At 33.8% G+C, this 20,958-nt stretch overlaps 1 protein-coding gene across 4 annotated transcripts in view; it reads left to right on the forward strand.

Annotated features, from left to right (window-relative positions):
- CLCN3 (Cl-/H+ antiporter 3) overlaps positions 1-20,958 on the forward strand; it is a 65,371-nt gene that overhangs the window by 27,199 nt on the left and 17,214 nt on the right. For all 4 annotated transcript variants that reach the window (XM_016200294.2, XM_016200296.2, XM_016200295.2 and 1 more), the window contains 7 exons: positions 5,344-5,501; positions 10,913-11,012; positions 12,615-12,802; positions 13,640-13,762; positions 14,886-15,092; positions 18,275-18,355; positions 19,250-19,795. In XM_016200294.2, coding sequence (XP_016055780.1) covers positions 5,344-5,501; positions 10,913-11,012; positions 12,615-12,802; positions 13,640-13,762; positions 14,886-15,092; positions 18,275-18,355; positions 19,250-19,795 — 1,403 coding nt within the window. The remainder of the gene's footprint in view (positions 1-5,343; positions 5,502-10,912; positions 11,013-12,614; positions 12,803-13,639; positions 13,763-14,885; positions 15,093-18,274; positions 18,356-19,249; positions 19,796-20,958) is intronic.

Genomic DNA, 20,958 nt, shown 5'->3' on the forward strand with positions numbered 1-20,958 from the left:
TGATCCAAGAGATCGAGGTTCAATTCCTAGTCAGGACACATGCCCCCGTTGCAGGCTTGGTCCTCAGTAGGGGGGCTTACAGGAGGCAGCTTATCAATGGCTCTCTTATCAATGATGTTTCTCTCTGTCTCCCTCCCTCTCTCCCTTTCTCTGGAATCAATAAAGCATTAAAAAAAAAGAGTTTATTACACAAATAATAATCCTAATCTGAGGACCATTACTGGATAATGTGTTTATTTGAAGTTTGGAGATTTACCTGGTTATTAATATTGAATATCTGTGTTTGGACTTGGGAAAAAAATTAAGAACAAGAAAAAAGTTAAAAATTTAAAAAATTAATTGGAAGAGAGGATAACTAAGTAAGTATACACTACACATGTTCATTCCATGTACTGTTCGTAATGCAAACGAACCCAAAGGTTTATAGTATGTCACAACAGTTATATATAGTAATCTGAAGTACATTGAAAATGATATGCATATATATTTAATGATTTGAAGTGGTTTTAGAATGTCTGCCTAGTAATAAAAATATGCTAAGTAATGAAAAGCTTATAAATCAATGTGGCTAGTATGATATTTATATTTTTGGTTTATAGGAAATGTTAAAGGCTGAAGCCAGTTGCCAGTCTATTATTACTTTCTTGTTTACTCAATTCCCTCTCCTTGTTTCCCCAGCAAACCCTGTGTAGCTATATAGAATTGGGTTTTCATCTGTTCTTTTTTCAATCCATGGCTTAGTTTACAAACTCTAATAAGCCTTTTTACTCGAAGCCTTTTAAAACACAGAAACCTATCACTTACAATTCAAAGGTATTGGCTTTTAAGATTTTGCTTTTTACATGGGTTTCAAAAGCCTAAATTTGAAACTCAGAAGCCATGATACTGAACCTTGCTCTCCATGATCTGCAGTATTTCTGTTCCCCTGGCAAGTGAATGTCTCACCGAATTGGTTTGGGGAAGATAGGTGGAGAGGACAAGGAAGTCTTGTTGGGTGCAGAGCCTTGATTAGCAGTGCCAAAAGGTATTCCGGCATATCGCTACTACAATCTAGAGCTCCCTTCCCGATATCTGCTGTGGGAAAGCCAGATTATAATTTCCTAACTAACCAACCCTTGAAATATTATTTTGAGAAAGAAAGAGATATGTACTTTAGATATGAGAGAACTTTAATTTCTGATTGTTGGATAACGTACAGGTTCTATGCTTCATTCATGCATAAGATGAAGTTGAAAGGTGAAGTTAGTTAATTTATACTGTTGCTTATAAAAATTTTATTAACACATATGTAATTTATTTGTATTCATCTCATTTTAATATATGTAAGTTAAACTCTATACAAATCTAGGTTGCAGTGAACTATACACAAAGAAATGATAGGTTGGGAATATTTAAAAATATTAATAAATATTGTTATTGCTAGGAAACATAATACCTTTAAAATTACTCCTAACGTGGGATGTGTAGGTACTCCTGTGACCCCATTAGAAATGAATGCTCCCTACCCAGTTCAGAGTAGCATAAAAAATATCCTATTCTCCTTTGTGCTACTCAGATTTCCATGTTTGGCAGAATAAGCTATAAAAGAAAATATATGAAGTGTCACACATATACTAAAGTAAAAGTCTGAATATTTTTTTAATGGCCAGCCAATTCTTAAATTTTATTTAGCATTTTTTTTACAATAACAGACTTTAAATTAAAATTTTTTTTATTGATTCCACAGTCAATATGATACCTTTTAATTGTCAGTAATAACCCAGTACAATGAGCAAGAAACAGGAGAAAGGTACCTTCCTCTTCCTGGAGATTCCATTTAATTATATTTATCAGAGCCCAAGAAATACTCTAATCAGCTCTACCTCAGCACAAAGTTTTTATTTTCACACCCAAATCTATCTTGTTTACTATCCAAGCTAATTTGACAGCAACAGTCATAAGAAGGACACAAACCTCTTTTAGAAATAATTTAAAGGGGAAATCTGTTTCTATGGGCCCCCCCAAAACCAAGAAGGTCAAGCAGTATTTCCTTCTATACTTTACTGTTTCAAGCACCTTTGCTGTGTCAGGTGGAAGCAAATAGGCATGAGGGGACAGATTGACCTTCAAACAGTCTGTTGGGAACACAAACTACTCTGGCTTATTTCCAACTTAATGTGTGCATTGGCAGCCTTAGAAATTCTAAGGGACACAACATACAAGATCCAAAACATAATACATTGAGAGACAGGGTCCTCTGGTTTAAAAAGTGTGAGTCCTTTATTTCTGGAATTTATGTTTATAATTACTGCATATATATGTTACCGAGCTGAATGCGAGTGCATCTGCTGGCTCACACAGACTGAAAGAAATGTACAAGCAGGAGTTTTCAGTGGAGGAAAGAATTCAGTGATTAGGACTGGTGCAAGTGTGGAGAACGGATGAGCTCCTTTTCCAAAATACCTGACTCCCTGTTGGTTTACAGACAGGAGGCTTTATAGAGCAAAAATCATGCCATCGTGAGTAAGGGGTTTGAGGTTTTGGGTGAAACTGATTGGTGAAGAGTAAGGGAAGGGAAGTAAATTTGATGTCAGGCCTTGAGGTGAGCTTCGTGGTGTCTCAGTCTGGTTTCATGGGGACGTGGCCAGGGGGTCGTTTCACTTTAGGGCTCAAGTGCAGAAACACAGTTTAGGGCATGATATTATCTTCAGCTTAAGGAAAGCTATACCTTGTGGCCATTAGTTAGGGCTTGGCCATTGTTTCTTGCTGCCTCAGGAAGTTAATGGGGCATGTTGTGAAGAAACTGAATTGAGTGCTAGGGCTACATACTAAATCAAAATCATACATTAAATCAGAACTCTTGATTGTACATAGTTTAGATGTCAGAATTTCTACAGAGGAATTATTTGAACATCACTGAAAGCAAGACACATGGCTAATGTAAATGTTTATTATGGTGCTGTACCTTTTGCTACCTCATAAAAATGACAATAATAGTCTCTACTTTTCTACTTCCTAGTTCTTAAGTCAGTCGAAAGAATACACGTCTTATTTGCTATTTATCTACATTGGTGCTAACAGCTTGGAAACTCTTATTATCATTGGGGCTGATGACATTGTATTGGATGCATTTTAAGTAATATAGAAATTTTGCTTTTGCATTTTTTACATGGAAGAGTAATAAGATCAGTAGTCTGTGTCTGTTAAACTGTACCCAGGTAAGGGCACATAGTGGGGAAAGTTTGAAGTTTGTAAAATATATCATAGTATACATTTTAAAAGTATTTTTTTCATAGTACACTTAAAATAATATCTTCTTTTCATTTCAGACTTACAGATGTTGAAAAATAGTGTACCCTTTACCCAGATTCCTGAAATGTTAACATTTTACCACATTTGTTCATTCTGTCTATTCTTTCTCTTGCTGTTATATATACTATTATCTGTGTAATATATAATACATAATAATATATATCCACACGTACCACATTTTTCCCCCGACCCCTGTAAGAGCAGACATAATGCACTTTTCTAAGTACTTTACTGTGTATTTCCTTATGAGAAGACATTCCCTTACACATAGCCACAGTACAGTTTTCAAAATCAGAAAATTGTCATTGGTCAGTACTGTTCTTTGAGCTATAGGCTATTTTCAGGTTAACCAGTTGTCCCACTATATTCTTTAACATAAAAGAAAAAACATTTTTTTCTGGTCCAGGATCTAATAATACAGAAGTCTCCTTTAATCTAAACAGTTTCTCTGTCAAACTTTGTTTTTCATGACTGACATTTCTGAATAATGCAAGCCATTTATTTTGTAGAATTGCCCCCAATTTGGATTTATCTTGTTTTTCCTTAAAAGATTCAGTTTATGCATTTTTGGTCAAAGTACCACAGAAGTGATGTCATCATACCAGAAGTCCATAGAGGCCTTTGACACTTCCCTCCAAAATCATTTTTTTTTAAATTACCAGTTTTAATATTACATGGGAAGCAGAATCAGATTCTCAGATTTGTCAAGATATTATACACTCTTATTATGTTTATTCTTCAGTTGCTTTCTCTTAAGAAAATTTGTGGCTTTTTAGTTAGCTTTTATAAGGTGGAAATTGCTGGATAAAATCAGGGTAGAGGGAGAAAGAAAGAGCTGGTGTACTTGAGCTTTAAATGTAAGGTTTAGCGTATATGTTTTATGTGAATGGACAAGGGCCATTGCAGGGATTGGGCCTTTAAACCTTTGGTCAAGAATGATAAATTATTTATTCCTGGAGTACGTCTGCCAAAACGCTGAAATCAATATATTATTCTCTCTTTAGAAGTTTTACACCTTTCCAAGGCAAACATTCCAGTGTATTGAATAGGGAAATAAGAGAGAACCTTGTTTTTTCTGGTAGAGGTAAATAGACATTTAAGATTATTAGTACAATATTCAGTATTTATTATAATGTTTAAAATATTAACCCTTTCTATATTTGAATGATCAAGAAACAGAACTTGCAGCCTGCAGTATAGTTTATTTGGCTTCTATCTTACCAGCAATAAAATTAGTTTTTAGTATTGACATGTGGCTCTTGGTGAAACTCTCTCTTCCCATTCACCCCCCCCAATTGATTTATGATAATCTCTTGCTGTAATATAGACACAGTTTATTGTGACTGAGAAAGTTCAGGTTCTAGCTTTGCTAGATGATAGTTTGTGAAGTGACTTAACAATTATGATAGTTTATCTGTAAATAAAAGAGAATGAGTCATTTTAACCATCAAGCTGCAAGTCTTAAAGTCATAGAATAAAATAAGCAGGTTTCTTGAGTTTTATTTTTATAATATTTCTTAAACGTTAGTATAGTGCCACTCTATATTCTCTATCAATTAGTTACATTTCCATTGAAATGACACACTTCTAGATTATTATTTTTGGCATAAGATCTATATTACTGCTACATAATTTAAAGATGTAATTTGTAATCACTGATGCTAAAATCACCTATCTGAAATTAAGTACCAGCTTTTCTAAGTTTATAGCGCTTTAGAAAAATTTCAAATGTGTCTTATATGTCTTTATTGTAAGGTGTCACATATATCATAAAGATATTTAACATTTAAGATGATTTGTCCAAAGTTACTTAGTTGTCTAGGACTAAAATGTATGAGGCAGGCGTATTTTTGATACTCTAGTGTGAGTTTGAAAGGATATAGCACTTTGCCTTATTTCCAAATTTTGGATAATTTTTCTTAATTTGGATAATTTCATTTTCTCTATTTTAATTATTTCTAGTGATACTATTACTAATGAAGTTCTAAGAAGGTTACATGGTTCACCATTGTTTCTCATAAAACAATCATCGTTTCTCTTCTTGCTTTATAGGAACTCATTACACAATGACAAATGGAGGCAGCATTAACAGCTCTACACACTTGCTGGATCTTTTGGATGAACCAATTCCAGGAGTTGGTACATATGATGATTTCCATACTATTGATTGGGTTCGAGAGAAATGTAAAGACAGAGAAAGGCATAGACGCGTAAGTGTTTTCAGTCATTTTAAAAAATATAGTACATAATTAGATCATTTAGGAATATATTTCTGCCAGTGATCTCAGATTGCCAAAATATGTTATACATTAAAGCACATTTAAGTATTTAAAAAATTTTTAGTTTATTTATACCCCATATCTTTCCAGAAAGGATTTGAGGTAGCTTAAAATAAAATAAAAAGTGTGTAGTAAGACAAAATAGGAAGGAAAAGGAAAACATGGCCCATGAGTTAGGGGGAAGATTAAGCCAAGTTCAAGATTTGGAAGTCAGCATGATTTTTGGCTTTGATCAGCATAGCAGCTATGGCAAAACAGGAAGCTTGTTACATAATTCTCATTATTCAAAAAGAAGAAACTTTCTGGGCAGATAGTTTTATGGGGCTTTGCTCTTTTATCTCTTTTCTTGGTTTTTAAATTCTGAGATATTTCTCAAGTTAATATTGTGTGTTATAATGAATCACTATTCAAAAAACGTGGCTTTTACTAAAAAGAGTACAAATTATGGATATATCTTGTTATTGATTGTGACTTTCTGGTATAATGTAATCCAGAAATACAGTTAAAAAAAGAGAGAAAAATCTTTTTGAGTAAAATTTCAAATCCCAAAAGCCCTTAGTAACTTTGGAGCCTGCAGTTTACTTGTAAATGAAAACAACTACTTACACAAGTTAGTGATAACCTTTCATATTAATGTATACATGAATTTTAAACCTGAAATTGAAATTATACTACATTATATTATTTATGAAAAGTACAGCTTCTGAGATTCATCAGTCAGTATTTACCTTTTCTGGAAACATTATAAATAGGGTGTTACTGAAAATAAGACGCAGTACATGAAATCAGTGTTCTAATCCAGTGATTTTCAAATGTTTTTGTCTCTGATCCTTTTTAAACTATAAACAATTATTGGGGATGCCTAAGGAGCTTTAGTATATGTGGTTACATTAATTGATATTTACCATATTAGATACAAAAGCTGAGAAACTTTAAAAATATTAATTCATTTAAAAATAACAGTAAAAAACCCATTTCATGTTAACATAAAAACACATTTTTATGAAAAATAACTGTTTTCCAAAATAAAAATATTTAGTGAGTGACGTGTTATATTTTTATCAATCTTATTATTGTATGGTTTAATAAAAGAATGCTAAGTCCTCGTATCTTCAGCATTCAGTCTGTTGTCATATGTTGTTTTAATTAAAATGGATGAAGAAAATCCAACCTCACAGTTGGAAAAGCTAGGCATATTTTACTAACCTTGTAGATCATTGTGGATATTCTTTGGTACTGCACCAAAGTGACAAGTTGCTATATGTAATCTGAAACTATCGATGACCTTTCTATCTTCAGTTATATTAAAATCCATTAGTTCATCTTGAACTTTGAGTGGATGATTTTTTTTTAAATATATTTTTTTTTATTTCAGAGAGAGAAAGGGATAGGGAGAGAGAGATAAAAATATCAATGAGAGTCATTGATCAGCTGCTTCCTGCATGCCCCCTGCTGGGGATCGAGCCCAGACCAGGAATTAAACCTTGATCTCCTGGATCATAGGTTGATGCTCAACCACTGAGCCACATCAGCTAGGCGAGTGGATGATTTTTAACGTCATATAGTGATTGATCATTTGGGGAATGTTGATTCACTGATTTATGCATTTTTTTCAAGTATTGACATTTTTCATTATATAATATAAAAAAACCACCATATTTGTTAATTTCAATACTCTTCAGAAAAGAAATATTTGGAATCTATCGTCCTTATAGTGATGGTACAAGTTTCCAAAATTTTAATTTTTACTTGAAAGCTCAGGTTGTATCATTGGAAACAAATGCACATTTATTTTACTTGAAATGACAGGCTTACTTGTTTTTTGTTTGAGAAAATACCTGTCAAATTCCCAAGTCTGAAAAAACCACATAGTTTGGTGTCTTTTTTTCAGGTAAGGACGGTGTTCCATGTAAGTGTCTAGTTTATTTGCAACTCAAAGAAATTATACAGATGCTTTTTCCTGAGACACAACATTTATGTCATCACATGTTAATATTAAAAAGACTCAGTGATCGAGGCATAATAATTTTACTACTTCATCAGAGACGTTCTTAAGTGAAACTTGCACTTATTTTTTTCCTGGGTTACGTGGCAGTGAAGAATATGAGGATTACCAGTACATTTAAATGCTACTGCCTGAGTAATGCTGAGGAGCCAGCAGTTTTGTTAATACTTTTGCATTATCTGTGAAAATGTTAACACAATGCAAAAGGCACATCATGTTTTATTATTATGACACTAATTTTGACCTTGAAGACCCATTGAGAAAGGTCCCAGGGACACTCAGGTTGTCTGTGGCCCACACTATGAAAACCACTATTTTAATCCAATGTACCTGAATCAGACACACTATATATTCTGTATCTTATCTGATTGTTAGGTAAATACACTTGTACCTGGAAGTATATACATTTACAGAGTCATTAACATACTCAGGTTGGGGTTTAAATGTGTTTTAAAGTGAAATGGTGTGAAAGTCTCCATAAAACACCTTGATATTCATAAAATTTTAGAGAAAACTGAAACTAAAGGAAACTGCAGCACACCCCTTTTTTTCTGATTATAAAAGTATTCTACAGTCCTTGAAAACATTTCAAATAATCTAACAATATATGAAATAGTAAGTGTCCTTGCTAATCACATCAATCCTCTTTCTAGGTAAGTCAAATGTTTTCAATATTTTCATCTATGCTCATATATATTAACATAAAATTTTTTAAAGCTGGAAAATTTTACACACAAATGTTCTTACTATTGTTCTTAAAACATTAAATTAAAACCAAAAATTGCCCTGGCTGGTGTGGCTCAGTTGGTTGAGCATCTTCCCGGCCAGGGTTCATGCGGGAGGCAACTGGTTGATGCTTCTCTCTCTCTGTTAAAAAAAAAAAAAAATCAATAGAAACATATTAAAAAAAAAATACAACAAAACTATGTCAGTGCTTATCCCCAAAGTTGATAGATTAAGTTTTTGTTTGCTTGTTTTTTGTTTTTGTATGTTCATGCATTCATGGATTTAAACTTGTTTGATGTGTTTTAATCATCACAGTTACTACATTTATTGATGTCTGTTATTCCATTTTGACAAGTGGGAGCTTGTGTCCTTTGACACATCCTTAGGAGACTTTGATGTATTCTGGGAAAACAAGATGATCTTTAGCTCATCTTACACATTTGCTGCACCAACCTGGAGTCAGCCATTCCTCCAAGGAGCTCTGGTTCCTTTGGACAGAAATGGTGTATAGGCTGTCTGGGCACTAGAGATACTAGAGGTGGTCATTGCTAGCCTCTTAAGTTTATAGTAACCTTCTCATTTAAATTCAATACTATAGGGCTTTTATTTAACCTCTAGTTCTTAAATCTGCATCTCCTTTCAGCCATGCCAGAAATCTCAACATCAGAATACATATAAAACAGTTTCAGGATAATATTACCAGCACTGTCACCAGCAATATGCTTACTGAAAAGTTTTAGTGTTTCTTTTTTATGATACTTTACATCCTTAGTGTTTATCCCACTAGGGTTGTACGTACTAATGACTTTGTTTTAAAGCCCCTGTCCCTTCCAACCTGTTGCCTTCCTATTCTTGTAAGTAATGATTTACATTTAAAATTTTATGGTTTATCTGTTTATTTTTAAAAATACAAGCATATACACTTATGTACTGACCTTCCTTATATAAACTGTAGCATACTATGCACACTTACCCACCCTGCTTTTCCCCCTGAATCCCATTGCATCTATCTTATTCCTTTTTATTGGCTGCAGAATTTATTATTACATAGATGTGCTGCACTTTACTTAACCACTGCTTTATTGATGAATAGCATATAGACAATTTCCAAGTTTTTACCTAATATTATCCTATTTTATTAAACATTACAGTTATTTTTGAGAAAAGGCCACATGGGCTTAATGATTATTTTTGAAAGAAATGATCCATCTTCATTTCTAAAGAATGGTTATTGGAGTAAAATTGCCTCCTTCAACTTTGAACTTACTTGGTCTTTTGAATGGGACCTTGTTGCTTAAAATAGACCAGGCATTTGAAATAGACCAGGTCATTGACTTCCCGCTGTAGCCCTCCTATGGGACAGTTAAGCACTGAAGTCCTAGGTGGAGGATATTGCTTTTTTCCCCTTTTTCTTAGCCAACTTTATCTCTATGGTGGTAGTAGTGTAGTTCCTAGAACATGGCTTTTCCCCCCTTTTAATTGAATTTATTGGGGTGACACTGGTTAACAAAATGATACTGGTTTCAGGTGCAAAATTCCACCACAAATGATCTGCACACTGTATTGTGTGTTCACTACCCCAGGTCAAGTCTGCATCTGTCACCATTTGTCCTTCCTATACTGTCCTGTAACCACCCCCAACTAGGCCCTGCCCCCAGCAGTCACCACACTGTTGTCTGTGTCTGTGAGTTTTTCCCCTTTTATTTCTTTTTTGCTCAATCTCTCCATCCCTCTTCAGCCCCAGCCCCTCAGTTGTCAGCCTGCTCTCTATCTATGAGTCTGTCTCTTTTTCGCATGTTAGTTCATTTTTTTCATTAGATTTACATATTAGTTTGCCCCAAACTCACCTTTCCAATTATTTAGTGTAGAAAGTACTGTCCTGTGTATATTAGTGGAATCATTTGGTACTTGTCTTTCTAAAAATGTCCTTTTAAAGCAGCAATCCTAGTAAAACAGAAAAGTTAGAGTTTTAGGTTTAGAAGTACATTCTTACTAAGAGGGAAGACTTGGCTTCTTGTGTTTTAGTAGAGTGAGATCTGGAAATCAAATCTGTTAACATCCTGCCAATCTCACCTCCTCTACAATATTCAGTAGAGGATATTTCTGCCTTACACAGTGATAAAAGAGAACCTCTGGACCCTCCCAGTAAGAATGGAGCTCATACCTACATATTTACAGACCTACAAATTTATTTGTAAATTTATTTTTATACCCCCTTTATTATTCACATGACTGTTCTATACTACATTAATGGGCATGGGACTGTGATACATATTTCAAGCTTTAATGTCTTATTTCTGATAATGTAAAAGGCACATACCAGCTAAATTTGATACGGTTTAGACCTGTCTGAGTCAGACTTTATGTGGTTTGTGGACTCATTGCTCTCAAATTCTGAGGTTCTTGTTAAAATACAGATCTCTGGGTAAACAATTGTCATATGGTTTACAGGTATAGCAACTGATAGTGGTTCTGCCCCAAACTCACCTTTCCAATTATTTAGTGTAGAAAGTACTGTCCTGTGTATAATAACTGAGAAAATGGTTAGATTCTGGAATTGTGGCTTCCATTCATAGTTTGAAAAATGAAGCATAAACATTTCTAATTTCAGATCAACAGCAAAAAGAAAGAATCAGCATGGGAAATGACGAAAAGTTTGTATGATGCGTGGTCAGGATGGCTAGTGGTAACACTCACAGGGCTGGCATCTGGTAAGGAAAGTTTTTATGCAGTCCTTTTCTGGTTAACAGAACAATAAATAGTTCTCTGTCCTTTCCACAATTTTTTTTCAGGTACTGTTGGATTTTTAAAAACATTTTTTTTGTTTCTTCAAAACTCTTCTTAAATATAAGACTAGAAGGCAGGAGGCTTCTGAGTCTAGTCTTGGCTCTATTCAATTTTTTAAATCTTTCTGGACTCAGTTTCTGTATCTATAAAGTACCTGGTTTGGACCAGATGATCACTAAAGCATCTTTTAATGTTAACTTCATAACAAATAGGTAATATTTATTGAGTGCTTCCTGTGTGTCATGCACTACTCTAAAAACTTTATGAGGCAATCCTATGGTATATGTCAGTGATTTTCAACCTTTTTCATCTCATGGTGCACATGAACTGATTACTAAAATTCTGCAGCACACCAAAAAGGTATTTTTTGCTGATCTGACCAAAAAAATAGGTATAATTTAGACTCATTCACACCAGACAGCTATTGTTGTGTTGCTGTTGTCATTTTTTTATTTGACAGTGTGAGGGAAAAGAGGTCAGTGCCCCTTACTAAATAGTTAGATATTGCATGTTTTAAAAATTCTTGTAGCACATTGGTTGAAAATTGCTGGTATATGTGTTATTATTATCACCGTTTTACAGACGAGGGAACTGAGGCACAGAGAGATTAATTAACTTGACTAAGGTCATATAGCTGGTAAGCGCCCAAGCAAAGATTTAAATTCAGGCAGTTCAGTTCAAGAGCCTATACTTTTAACCACCATGTTAGAGTAACCACAAAGTCCCTGTGTGTGAGATTATAAGAATAGCATTGAAGATTTGAAAACAGATAGTAAGGACTGTTTTAATGGCTTTCAGCTTCCACTGTGGAAGATTGTGTCCAGAAGAAAATGAGAAAAAATTAAAATTTGTGTGGAGAATAGAGAGAAGTATTGATATCTCTAATTGACATGCACAAGATTTTGTGGCCCCTGTGTATGTGACTCATTGATCTTTTTATATGATGAGAAGGACCTAGGTTTTGACCATAAATCTGTGTATTTTTTTGTATTCTGTCAGTAAATGATCTTGATATATTTGATCTTTTGTTACTTAAGAAAAAAATGAAAATCTATCACAGCAATTCATTAATGCTAGGAGTTTCACTAGTTACTTCTAATGGACATTAACTTTTAATGAGATTAAGATCATTTGTAAGTCTCTTAATTAAGTTTTGGATTGAAACAAACTAGTGAAAACTCTTGACTTCATTATAACCAGATTTGTGAACCTCCTGCCAGGTACTGTCTTTTGAAGATGTTTTAGTACCTTTAAACACCTTTTTAAAAAATCACAATTAAATTGAATGATGTAACTAGTTTTAATTTCAAACAAAAAAATAACAGTTTTAAAGGATAGGAATTTACAGTTTTTAAAAAGTAGTATAAATGTATGATAAGATTTGAAAATCTTAAATTCACACGATATTCCCTGTGTGACCCTTTATTTATAGGAAGTCCCCTGTTTTCCTTGGCTTTTCTAACTTGATAGTTCTTAACTCCCAGAAATGAACTTAATTTTTTACCACTTCCGACTTGTTTTTATAGGGGCATTGGCTGGATTAATAGACATTGCTGCTGATTGGATGACTGACCTAAAGGAGGGCATTTGCCTTAATGCATTGTGGTACAACCATGAACAGTGTTGTTGGGGATCTAGTGAAACAACATTTGAGGAGAGGGATAAATGTCCACAGTGGAAAACTTGGGCAGAATTAATCATAGGTCAAGCAGAGGTAAGTCTTCTTTGTCTCAAGATGAATTAATAATTGCTGTAGAAAAATGAGTCTCCAAAATCATTTAATTATAGAATTAATTGCATGTTAGATGATTGCAACCTGCATTAAAGGAAAAAAGAGGAATATAAGAGGATAGAATCAAAAATATGAGAATACTTTGCAGCAAGTAAAATAGAAGTATTGTTTCAAGAAACTCTTGTATTAATTACACAGTCACATACGAGTCTACTAGGCTGTGATGTGAAATGTATTTCTTATTGTAGAAAAGAAGTGCAGTAAGATCTGTATAACCATAAAAAGTTTTCATGAAGTCGAGTTACTAAAACAGCTTAACATTATATCAGTATTATTTGGGAAGTATGAATTATCAAAAATTGAGTACAGTAAGCCTTCTAATAAGATATCTTGGAGAAATCCATAGATTTTTCTTCATGGCATTATAGTATTGAAGTGATTATTTTACCATTCTTGATATTCTATAATGAACATTTTAGGAGTTAGAATATTACATTATATATATATTATTTTAGGGTCATATATGGATATGTTTTTAGAATTTTGTCATAGCTGAGTTTTAGAGATTGAAGTATAGCTGAGACTCTGCGCAATAAGACTTTAGGAAAAAGTTGGGAAAAACATTACATAGATTAAGGCTCCTTGGGATGGATACAGATATGTTTTTGTATTCTACTTAAATGTTTGTTCATGTAAAGCTTTTATTATTGTGGAAGTAAACCAGGAGCCTTAACAAGTTTTACCCAAGTTTCTTATGAGGCAAGCACTTGCATTAGAGGTGTACTATAAATTCATACTATTAAACTATTTGCTTTTTAGGGTCCTGGTTCTTACATCATGAACTACATAATGTACATCTTCTGGGCCTTGAGTTTTGCCTTTCTTGCTGTTTCCCTGGTAAAGGTATTTGCTCCATATGCCTGTGGCTCTGGAATTCCAGAAGTAAGCCATGCAATATTTAGTATCATTAAACATTTAGTAATTGTTATGATGCTTATCTCTTTTGCTTCTTGGGGGAAAAGTAGTTTTTCTGGGGAAATGGTTTGTTTGTAATATGAAAAGTTAAAAAAATATAAGCTGATTGTTGACATCATTGAAAGAAATTCGTCCCAATAGTCATTTCATCATTTACTATGGAGGCTGATTTTTTTTCCTCTTACCAGTAGTTTATCACGTGGCTGAACAAATATCATAAGACATAACCCCAAGAACCTAAAAAATATCTTGTTGCCTAAAGTTATTTAAGGGAGTAGGTGATGCTTTGTGGTTATGAACCTGATTTAAATACATTCATTCTCTCTAGATAACTATATTTTAACTAGATAACTTAATTCTTGAATTTGGCAGATAGTATTTATAACCATTTTATACTTTAAACATTGGATCATAGTGAGTCAACAGCACAAACTTTTGTGTTTTATTGTTTATCAGCTGTAAAGGAGGCTATAGTTAGGATTGAACATGATGTCAACTCACTTCTTTCCCCTTTCCCCCTTTGTATTTTTCTGTTTCATGCAGCTTTTTCTAGTGCATTTCTTTTAAAAACTAAATTGTAGTGATTTTCAAAGTCTATTAAGAATATCTTGAATAAGGAGCAATATCATGCAGTAGTTAACAGTTGTCGTTCATTCTTCTTGACATGTAGGTAAATATTACATATAATTACAGGACTCTGAGAAGGCATAATATCTTTATTTTTGACACAGAATGACTGAAATGTATCTAACTATATTATATTTCTATAACAAATATTCATATTTGCCTTTTTCTTGTTATGTAATTATAATCCTTGTATTAAGATCTGTATTCCCTTTAATGTGGCCTGATATTTTAGTTTTGTTCATGAGATAGGGTTGCCTTCTGTGCTTGCTTGGGAACAGTGTTAGAATGTGATATAAATTTATATGTAGCATATTAGTTAAAGCTTTTGATAATTGTGAATTGTTCATAGTTCACCACACTTTTCGAGGGGATTTTCTGAGTAAAACAAGAGAGTGACTTAAGTTAGTTAAGTTCTCATGTTTTTTAAAAAGGATATTAAGCTGCCTTAATCTTTCCTTTGTAGATTAAAACTATTTTGAGTGGATTCATCATCAGAGGTTACTTGGGAAAATGGACTTTAATGATTAAAACCATCACATTAGTACTGGCTGTGGCATCAGGTTTGAGTTTAGGAAAAGAAGGTCCTCTGGTACACGTTGCCTGTTGCTGTGGAAATATCTTTTCCTACCTCTTTCCAAAGTATAGCACAAATGAAGCTAAAAAAAGGGAGGTAAGTGCCTTTTGTAGTTCATTTGACATATAAATATCTGTCATATATACTTAATTCAGTGAAGAATTTTCTAGTGTGAGGATTACATTTTACTCTCTCCTTTTTGGATCAATTTTGATTCAGACAAAAAATTTAATGTGAAAATTGTTTGCTTCTTTCCCTTTTTGTGAATAATCGCTAATTGCTTTGCCTTACACCTCCCTTCCTCTGAAGTGTTTCTCAAATGTAATGTTATTTTTACTCATTTCTCACTGTCAGTATTTCTCCAGGGTTGGGAAGTCTTAACCATTGTGTTTTCCTCTGGGAGGAGTGTCTGATGCCAGTGGGAGTTGTGTGTCATCTGCAGAGAGCTATCTGGTACCATGGGGAAGTCCTGAGGACTTCTAGGACTGCCTGAGGTTTAAGTCAGAGACTTACATTAAAGGGGATGTAGGAATTCCTCTTGATTCAGCTGTTTAGGGCAGTTTCTTTGACTGATTTTTTAGGTCAGCCTGAGATTGTCTAGAAGATCTTTAAAATTTATATATTATAGAGTTTCCCTGAGGTTTTTAGATTGCTCTGGATATTTCTAGAAGGAAAGTGGGCCCCTGATATCTTCTGCGTTAGCTCTAGACTTGGGAAGCCCAGTCCCTTCCCATTTTCCCAATCTAATCTGCATCCCTAGATGGTACAGAGTCCTTTGGGTTTTTATGGTACAGTATTTTTATATCTCATTAAATATTGAGAACTCGGGGATCTCTGGCCCTGGCACAGGAGGAGCTTTCATTCAGTGTTTTTTTAATACTATAATGAAAAAAGTAGAACATTTTTAAATTAAACTATTTAATTCTGCAATTGAAATAATTTTAGTTCATTTTAATGTTAGCACTAAGACATTGTCCTTGCATTGGCAGTATAAAAATAGAACACTTCAGAGTACCATTGCTCCATCTCTGGATGATAATTGTGATTTCAATATTATCCTATATACCAGCGATTTTCACCCCTTTTCATCTAATGGCACACATAAACTTAATTACTAAAATTCTGTGGCACACCAAAAAATATATTTTTTGCTGATCTGACAAAAATATAGGTATAATTTTGATTCATTCACACTGGAAGGCTATTATGCTGGCTTTTGTCATTATTTTATCTGATGAGCTAAGGGAAAGAGGTCAGTGCCCCTGACTAAATAGTTAGGTATTACATGTTTTAAAAATACTTGTAGCACACTGGCTGAAAATTGCTTATATAACAAAAATAACTAGCATTATTGATTAGTTACTATGTATCTGGTTCTGAGGCAAATTCTTTACTTGCATTTTAAAATTTAATTTTATAATAATCCTGTTAACTTGCCACTATTATTCTCGTTTATAGATAGGAAACTAAACTAAATCTTGACTAACTTGCCCAAGATTACATAGCAGAGTGTCAGAGTGTGGATTAAAATTTATTTTTCTACCACTCTAAAGCCTATCCTTTTAGCTACTCTTCTTCTACCAGTACTACTACTGCAACTGTGTGGACATATGTCTGTGTGTGTTCAAAACAAAACCTAAACTATACTGTAGCAGGGCAAGTTAGTGGCTAAAGGGAACTATAGCATTTGTCTCCCTGGTTCAGTTTCTTTACTTGCTATTCTATCTTGACATTCTGGGGGTAATATTTTTATTTTTATTTATTCATTATAAGTGCAGAATGTAATTTATTAGAAAATGTTATAGAATTTAATCTAAATTTTAATGTATATACTGAGGATTAGTAATGTTTATGACATTAATTTTGTTCTGTCACCTTAGTATATAAATGTCTAGAGTGTACTTGTTAGTGAAAGCATTAAAACCCCATATTTTGTCTTTCTTCCTATACCCACTTCCTTGACATTTTTAAATTAAATGATTCTTAAATACTTATTAAAGAGATTAAAACATATGTGAGTTATAGGTGCATAGGTGTTAGCTTGATTGTAAAATTCTATTTTATTAAATGTAGAAGTACAGAATTTAGTTAAATATGTTGTCTGAAGTTCAATTAGTGGGGAAAACAAAAGAAAAAGTAAGTTAAATTTTCTTTTACTTCTTCCCCAAATAAGCAAAGTCTGCAAACAGAAGCCTGACTATGTAGTTCGTATTCTTAATATTAAAGCTACAATTTAATTTAGATGATTTCTAATTTCTTTTTTTGAAATGTGAAAATATACCATTTGAGGAAATGCTTTGGTAGCCTCAAATATTTACTGAAATAGTCAAAAGAAAAAGACTCTTAGAAAAGCAATTACAAATAAATGCCCAGTGTGTATGTAGTTGGCTTCACACTGGTGGGGTATGGACAGTGTCCAAGTGACAGACCAGGAAGTTGGAGAGAAGATCCAAAAGAGAGTTTATTGTGTGGCTTCTGGATGGTGGGACTATATCATAAAGGGCAGCCATTGTTTGTGCTTTCAGCAAGGCTCTCCATACTGGCAGTGGCAGTATTTTCAGAAGACTTAGGGTAGTGAAAATATAGGGAGACTCAATAGCTTTTAACGTCCCTGGATATTTTACTAGGATTTGGAATAGAGTAATTAATGATGACGTAGTTAGCTCTAAAATCTGAAGAAATTATATACTATTTAAAAATAAATAAGCAACTCTTTCCTAAAACCAGTTACTGCTGTCTCCAGTGGTCTTCACAAACACACACCTTGAAAGTTGGCTGTATGTATTGCCTCTTCTTTACATCCCATTTACATTAGTATATTTCACATAAGTTTTTTTTGACTGAATATTGAATATATGAATGACCTTTCAATTAAAGCAGAAGAGAAATCTCTTTATTTTTTTTAATTTTTATTATTTTTTTAAATATATCTTTATTGATTCCAGAGAGAGGGAAGGAGAGGGAGAGAAGGAGATAGAAACCTCAATGATGAGAGAGTCATTGATTGGCTGCAGCCCACAACCCGGGCATGTGCCCTGACCGGAAATCGAACCCCGATCACCTGGATCCTAGGTCAATGCTCAACCGCTGAGCCACGCCCGGCCGGGCAGAAGAGAAATCTCTTTAGAGGAAATACATATTTGCCTTTGTTTGGGAAGGAGGGAGACATGAGTTAAATTCAAAAGAGTCATTTAGAAAATTTGAGTAACACGAAGAATTTTTATTTGGCATATATTTGAATTATAAAAGCGTGAAATAAACCACATCTGTTTTTTTAGGTGCTGTCAGCTGCCTCAGCTGCAGGTGTTTCTGTAGCTTTTGGTGCACCAATTGGAGGAGTTCTTTTTAGTCTGGAAGAGGTAGGTTAAAAAAAAAAAAAAATACAGCAATTAAAATATGTAAGTACCATTACAAGTATATTTTGGCACACTTTCAGTTTTATATTTAGTGTAATAGATACAGACTTTTTTTAAGTTTTCAAATTTCCATGAAATTTTCACTCGTACATAAAAAGTGGCATACTATATATGTTCTTTACCTTGATAAAAATCTTTTTTAAAATATGATTTATTTATAAACATTAGTTATTTAAAATTTAATTTTGTTGACATATTAAAGTAAGCAGATATGAATTTGACTTAATAAGAAAATATTTAAAGCAGTCTGTCCCTATTGGCTGAAATACAGCCTATCTTTTTATTTAAAATTTTTAAATCGATTCCTAAATCATCTTTGTAAGTTTTTCTTTTGTGATTATTTCTGTTTTAGTTATTGATGTTTAAGGAGATAATTTTAGTTACTCTAGTGGAATATTTTGTTTTTGTTTTCTCTTTGGTGCTTAAGACTTTTTACACATTTGCAGAAAAATAGAACTAGGAATGTTTTAAAATGTACTTTTCTAGTAATTTGTATTCTTTTCCTTTTTTTAAAATTTAATATAGAAGAGGTAAATCAAATACTTCCTTATGAGCTAACATGAGTTGGTAGCAGTACATTTATTGCTAACTACTATAATTGAAAATTAAATTCATTTTGAAAATAAAACAATGCTAGGTATTTTATATAATTATTAGGCATTTATGACTAGTTGATATTGTGAATTTGTAATGAGGTTATAGTCCAAGTAAATTTACATTCTATGTAAATTCCAGCTGCAGCAAAATTCAGAGCTATGATAGTTACCATTCAAGTTATATCAGAAACATTTTATAAAATTATACCATTAATTTTTCTTTCTTTTTCTTTTTTTTTAGGTTAGCTATTATTTTCCTCTTAAAACTTTATGGAGATCATTTTTTGCTGCTCTAGTTGCTGCATTTGTCTTGAGATCCATTAATCCATTTGGTAATAGCCGTCTGGTCCTTTTTTATGTGGAGTACCATACACCATGGTACCTTTTTGAACTGTTTCCTTTTATTCTCCTTGGGGTATTTGGAGGGCTTTGGGGAGCCTTTTTCATTAGGGCAAATATAGCTTGGTGTCGTCGACGCAAATCCACCAAGTTTGGAAAGTACCCTGTTCTTGAAGTCATTATTGTTGCAGCCATCACTGCTGTGATAGCCTTCCCTAATCCATATACCAGGCTCAACACCAGTGAGCTGATTAGAGAGCTTTTTACAGACTGTGGGCCCCTGGAATCCTCTTCTCTTTGTGACTACAGAAATGACATGAATGCCAGCAAAATTGTTGATGATATTCCTGATCGTCCAGCAGGCCTCGGAGTATATTCAGCTATATGGCAGTTATGCTTAGCACTCATATTTAAAATCATAATGACAGTATTCACCTTTGGTATCAAGGTAAGTGCCAGTGTGGGGTGATGTTGAAGTAATCTTGGCATGATCAAAACTTGTATGTGAAGTGAGATAGGACATTTTTATCTAAAGGTGGTTATTTCATAACTGTGGCCTGAAAAAGTTCTTATCTTTTGGGTTTAATTTTAAGAAATGAAAAAAAGAATTCCTTAGGATATATTGTTGAGCCATGGTATCTGTTAATTTGTAACAAATTACCTCCAAGCCTAGCAGCTTAAGATAACTTATTTTGCTATTGATATTGGTCAGCAATTTGGGAAGGACTCAGCTGGGCATGTTTTGGTCTCATACAGTTGTCATCAGACATGGCTAAGGCTGCTCATCTCATAGGCATTCATTTGTCTGTTACCTGGTCAGAGAAGATTCAGACAACTGGAGCTGGAACATCTGGCCTCCTGGAACATCATTTCCTCTGTGGTTTTTCCAGCATGGTGGCCTTAGGCTAGTTAGATTTCCTACATAGTAGCTCAGGTTTCCAAAAGCAGGTGTCCCGAGAGGACCATTTCTAACCTAGCCAAAGAAGTCACACAACATGCCTTCTGTTGTATTCTGTTTGTCTAGATAGCCACAAAGGCTCGCCTAGAATCAGAGGGAGGGACATACACTCTACCATTTAGTGGGAGGAGTATCAGAAAATTCATGATTATATTTCTAAACCATTTATTAGTTTTCTATTGCTGCTATAATAAATTAGCACAAATTAGTGGCTTAAAAATGACCCAAATCGATTATAGTTCTGGAGATTAGAAATCCAAAATGGGTGTCACTGGGCTACCATTAAGGTGTTCACAGGGATTTATGGAGATTCTAGGGGAGAGTCCTTTGTTTTTTTGTTTTTTCCAGCCTTTTGGAGGCTACCCACGTGCCTTGGCTCAAAGTCCTCTTCCATCTTCAAAGCCAGCAGTGGATGGTCAAGTCTTTCTTTTATGTCATCACCCTGAGATTCACTCCTCTAAGTCCTTTTTCACATTTAAAACATCTTTGTTACTACTTTGGGTCCAACTAGATGATCTAGGAGAATCTCTTGTTTGAAGGTCAGCTGATTAACAATCTTGGTTCTATCTGCAACCTTAATGCCTCCTTGCCACATAATGTAATGAACTCAAGAGTCAGGATATCCGGATCTTCGGGGAGCCACTTTCCTGCCT

This window comes from Miniopterus natalensis, chromosome 4 (assembly GCF_054644295.1).
Source record: "Miniopterus natalensis isolate mMinNat1 chromosome 4, mMinNat1.hap1, whole genome shotgun sequence".
Lineage (NCBI taxonomy): Eukaryota > Metazoa > Chordata > Mammalia > Chiroptera > Miniopteridae > Miniopterus > Miniopterus natalensis.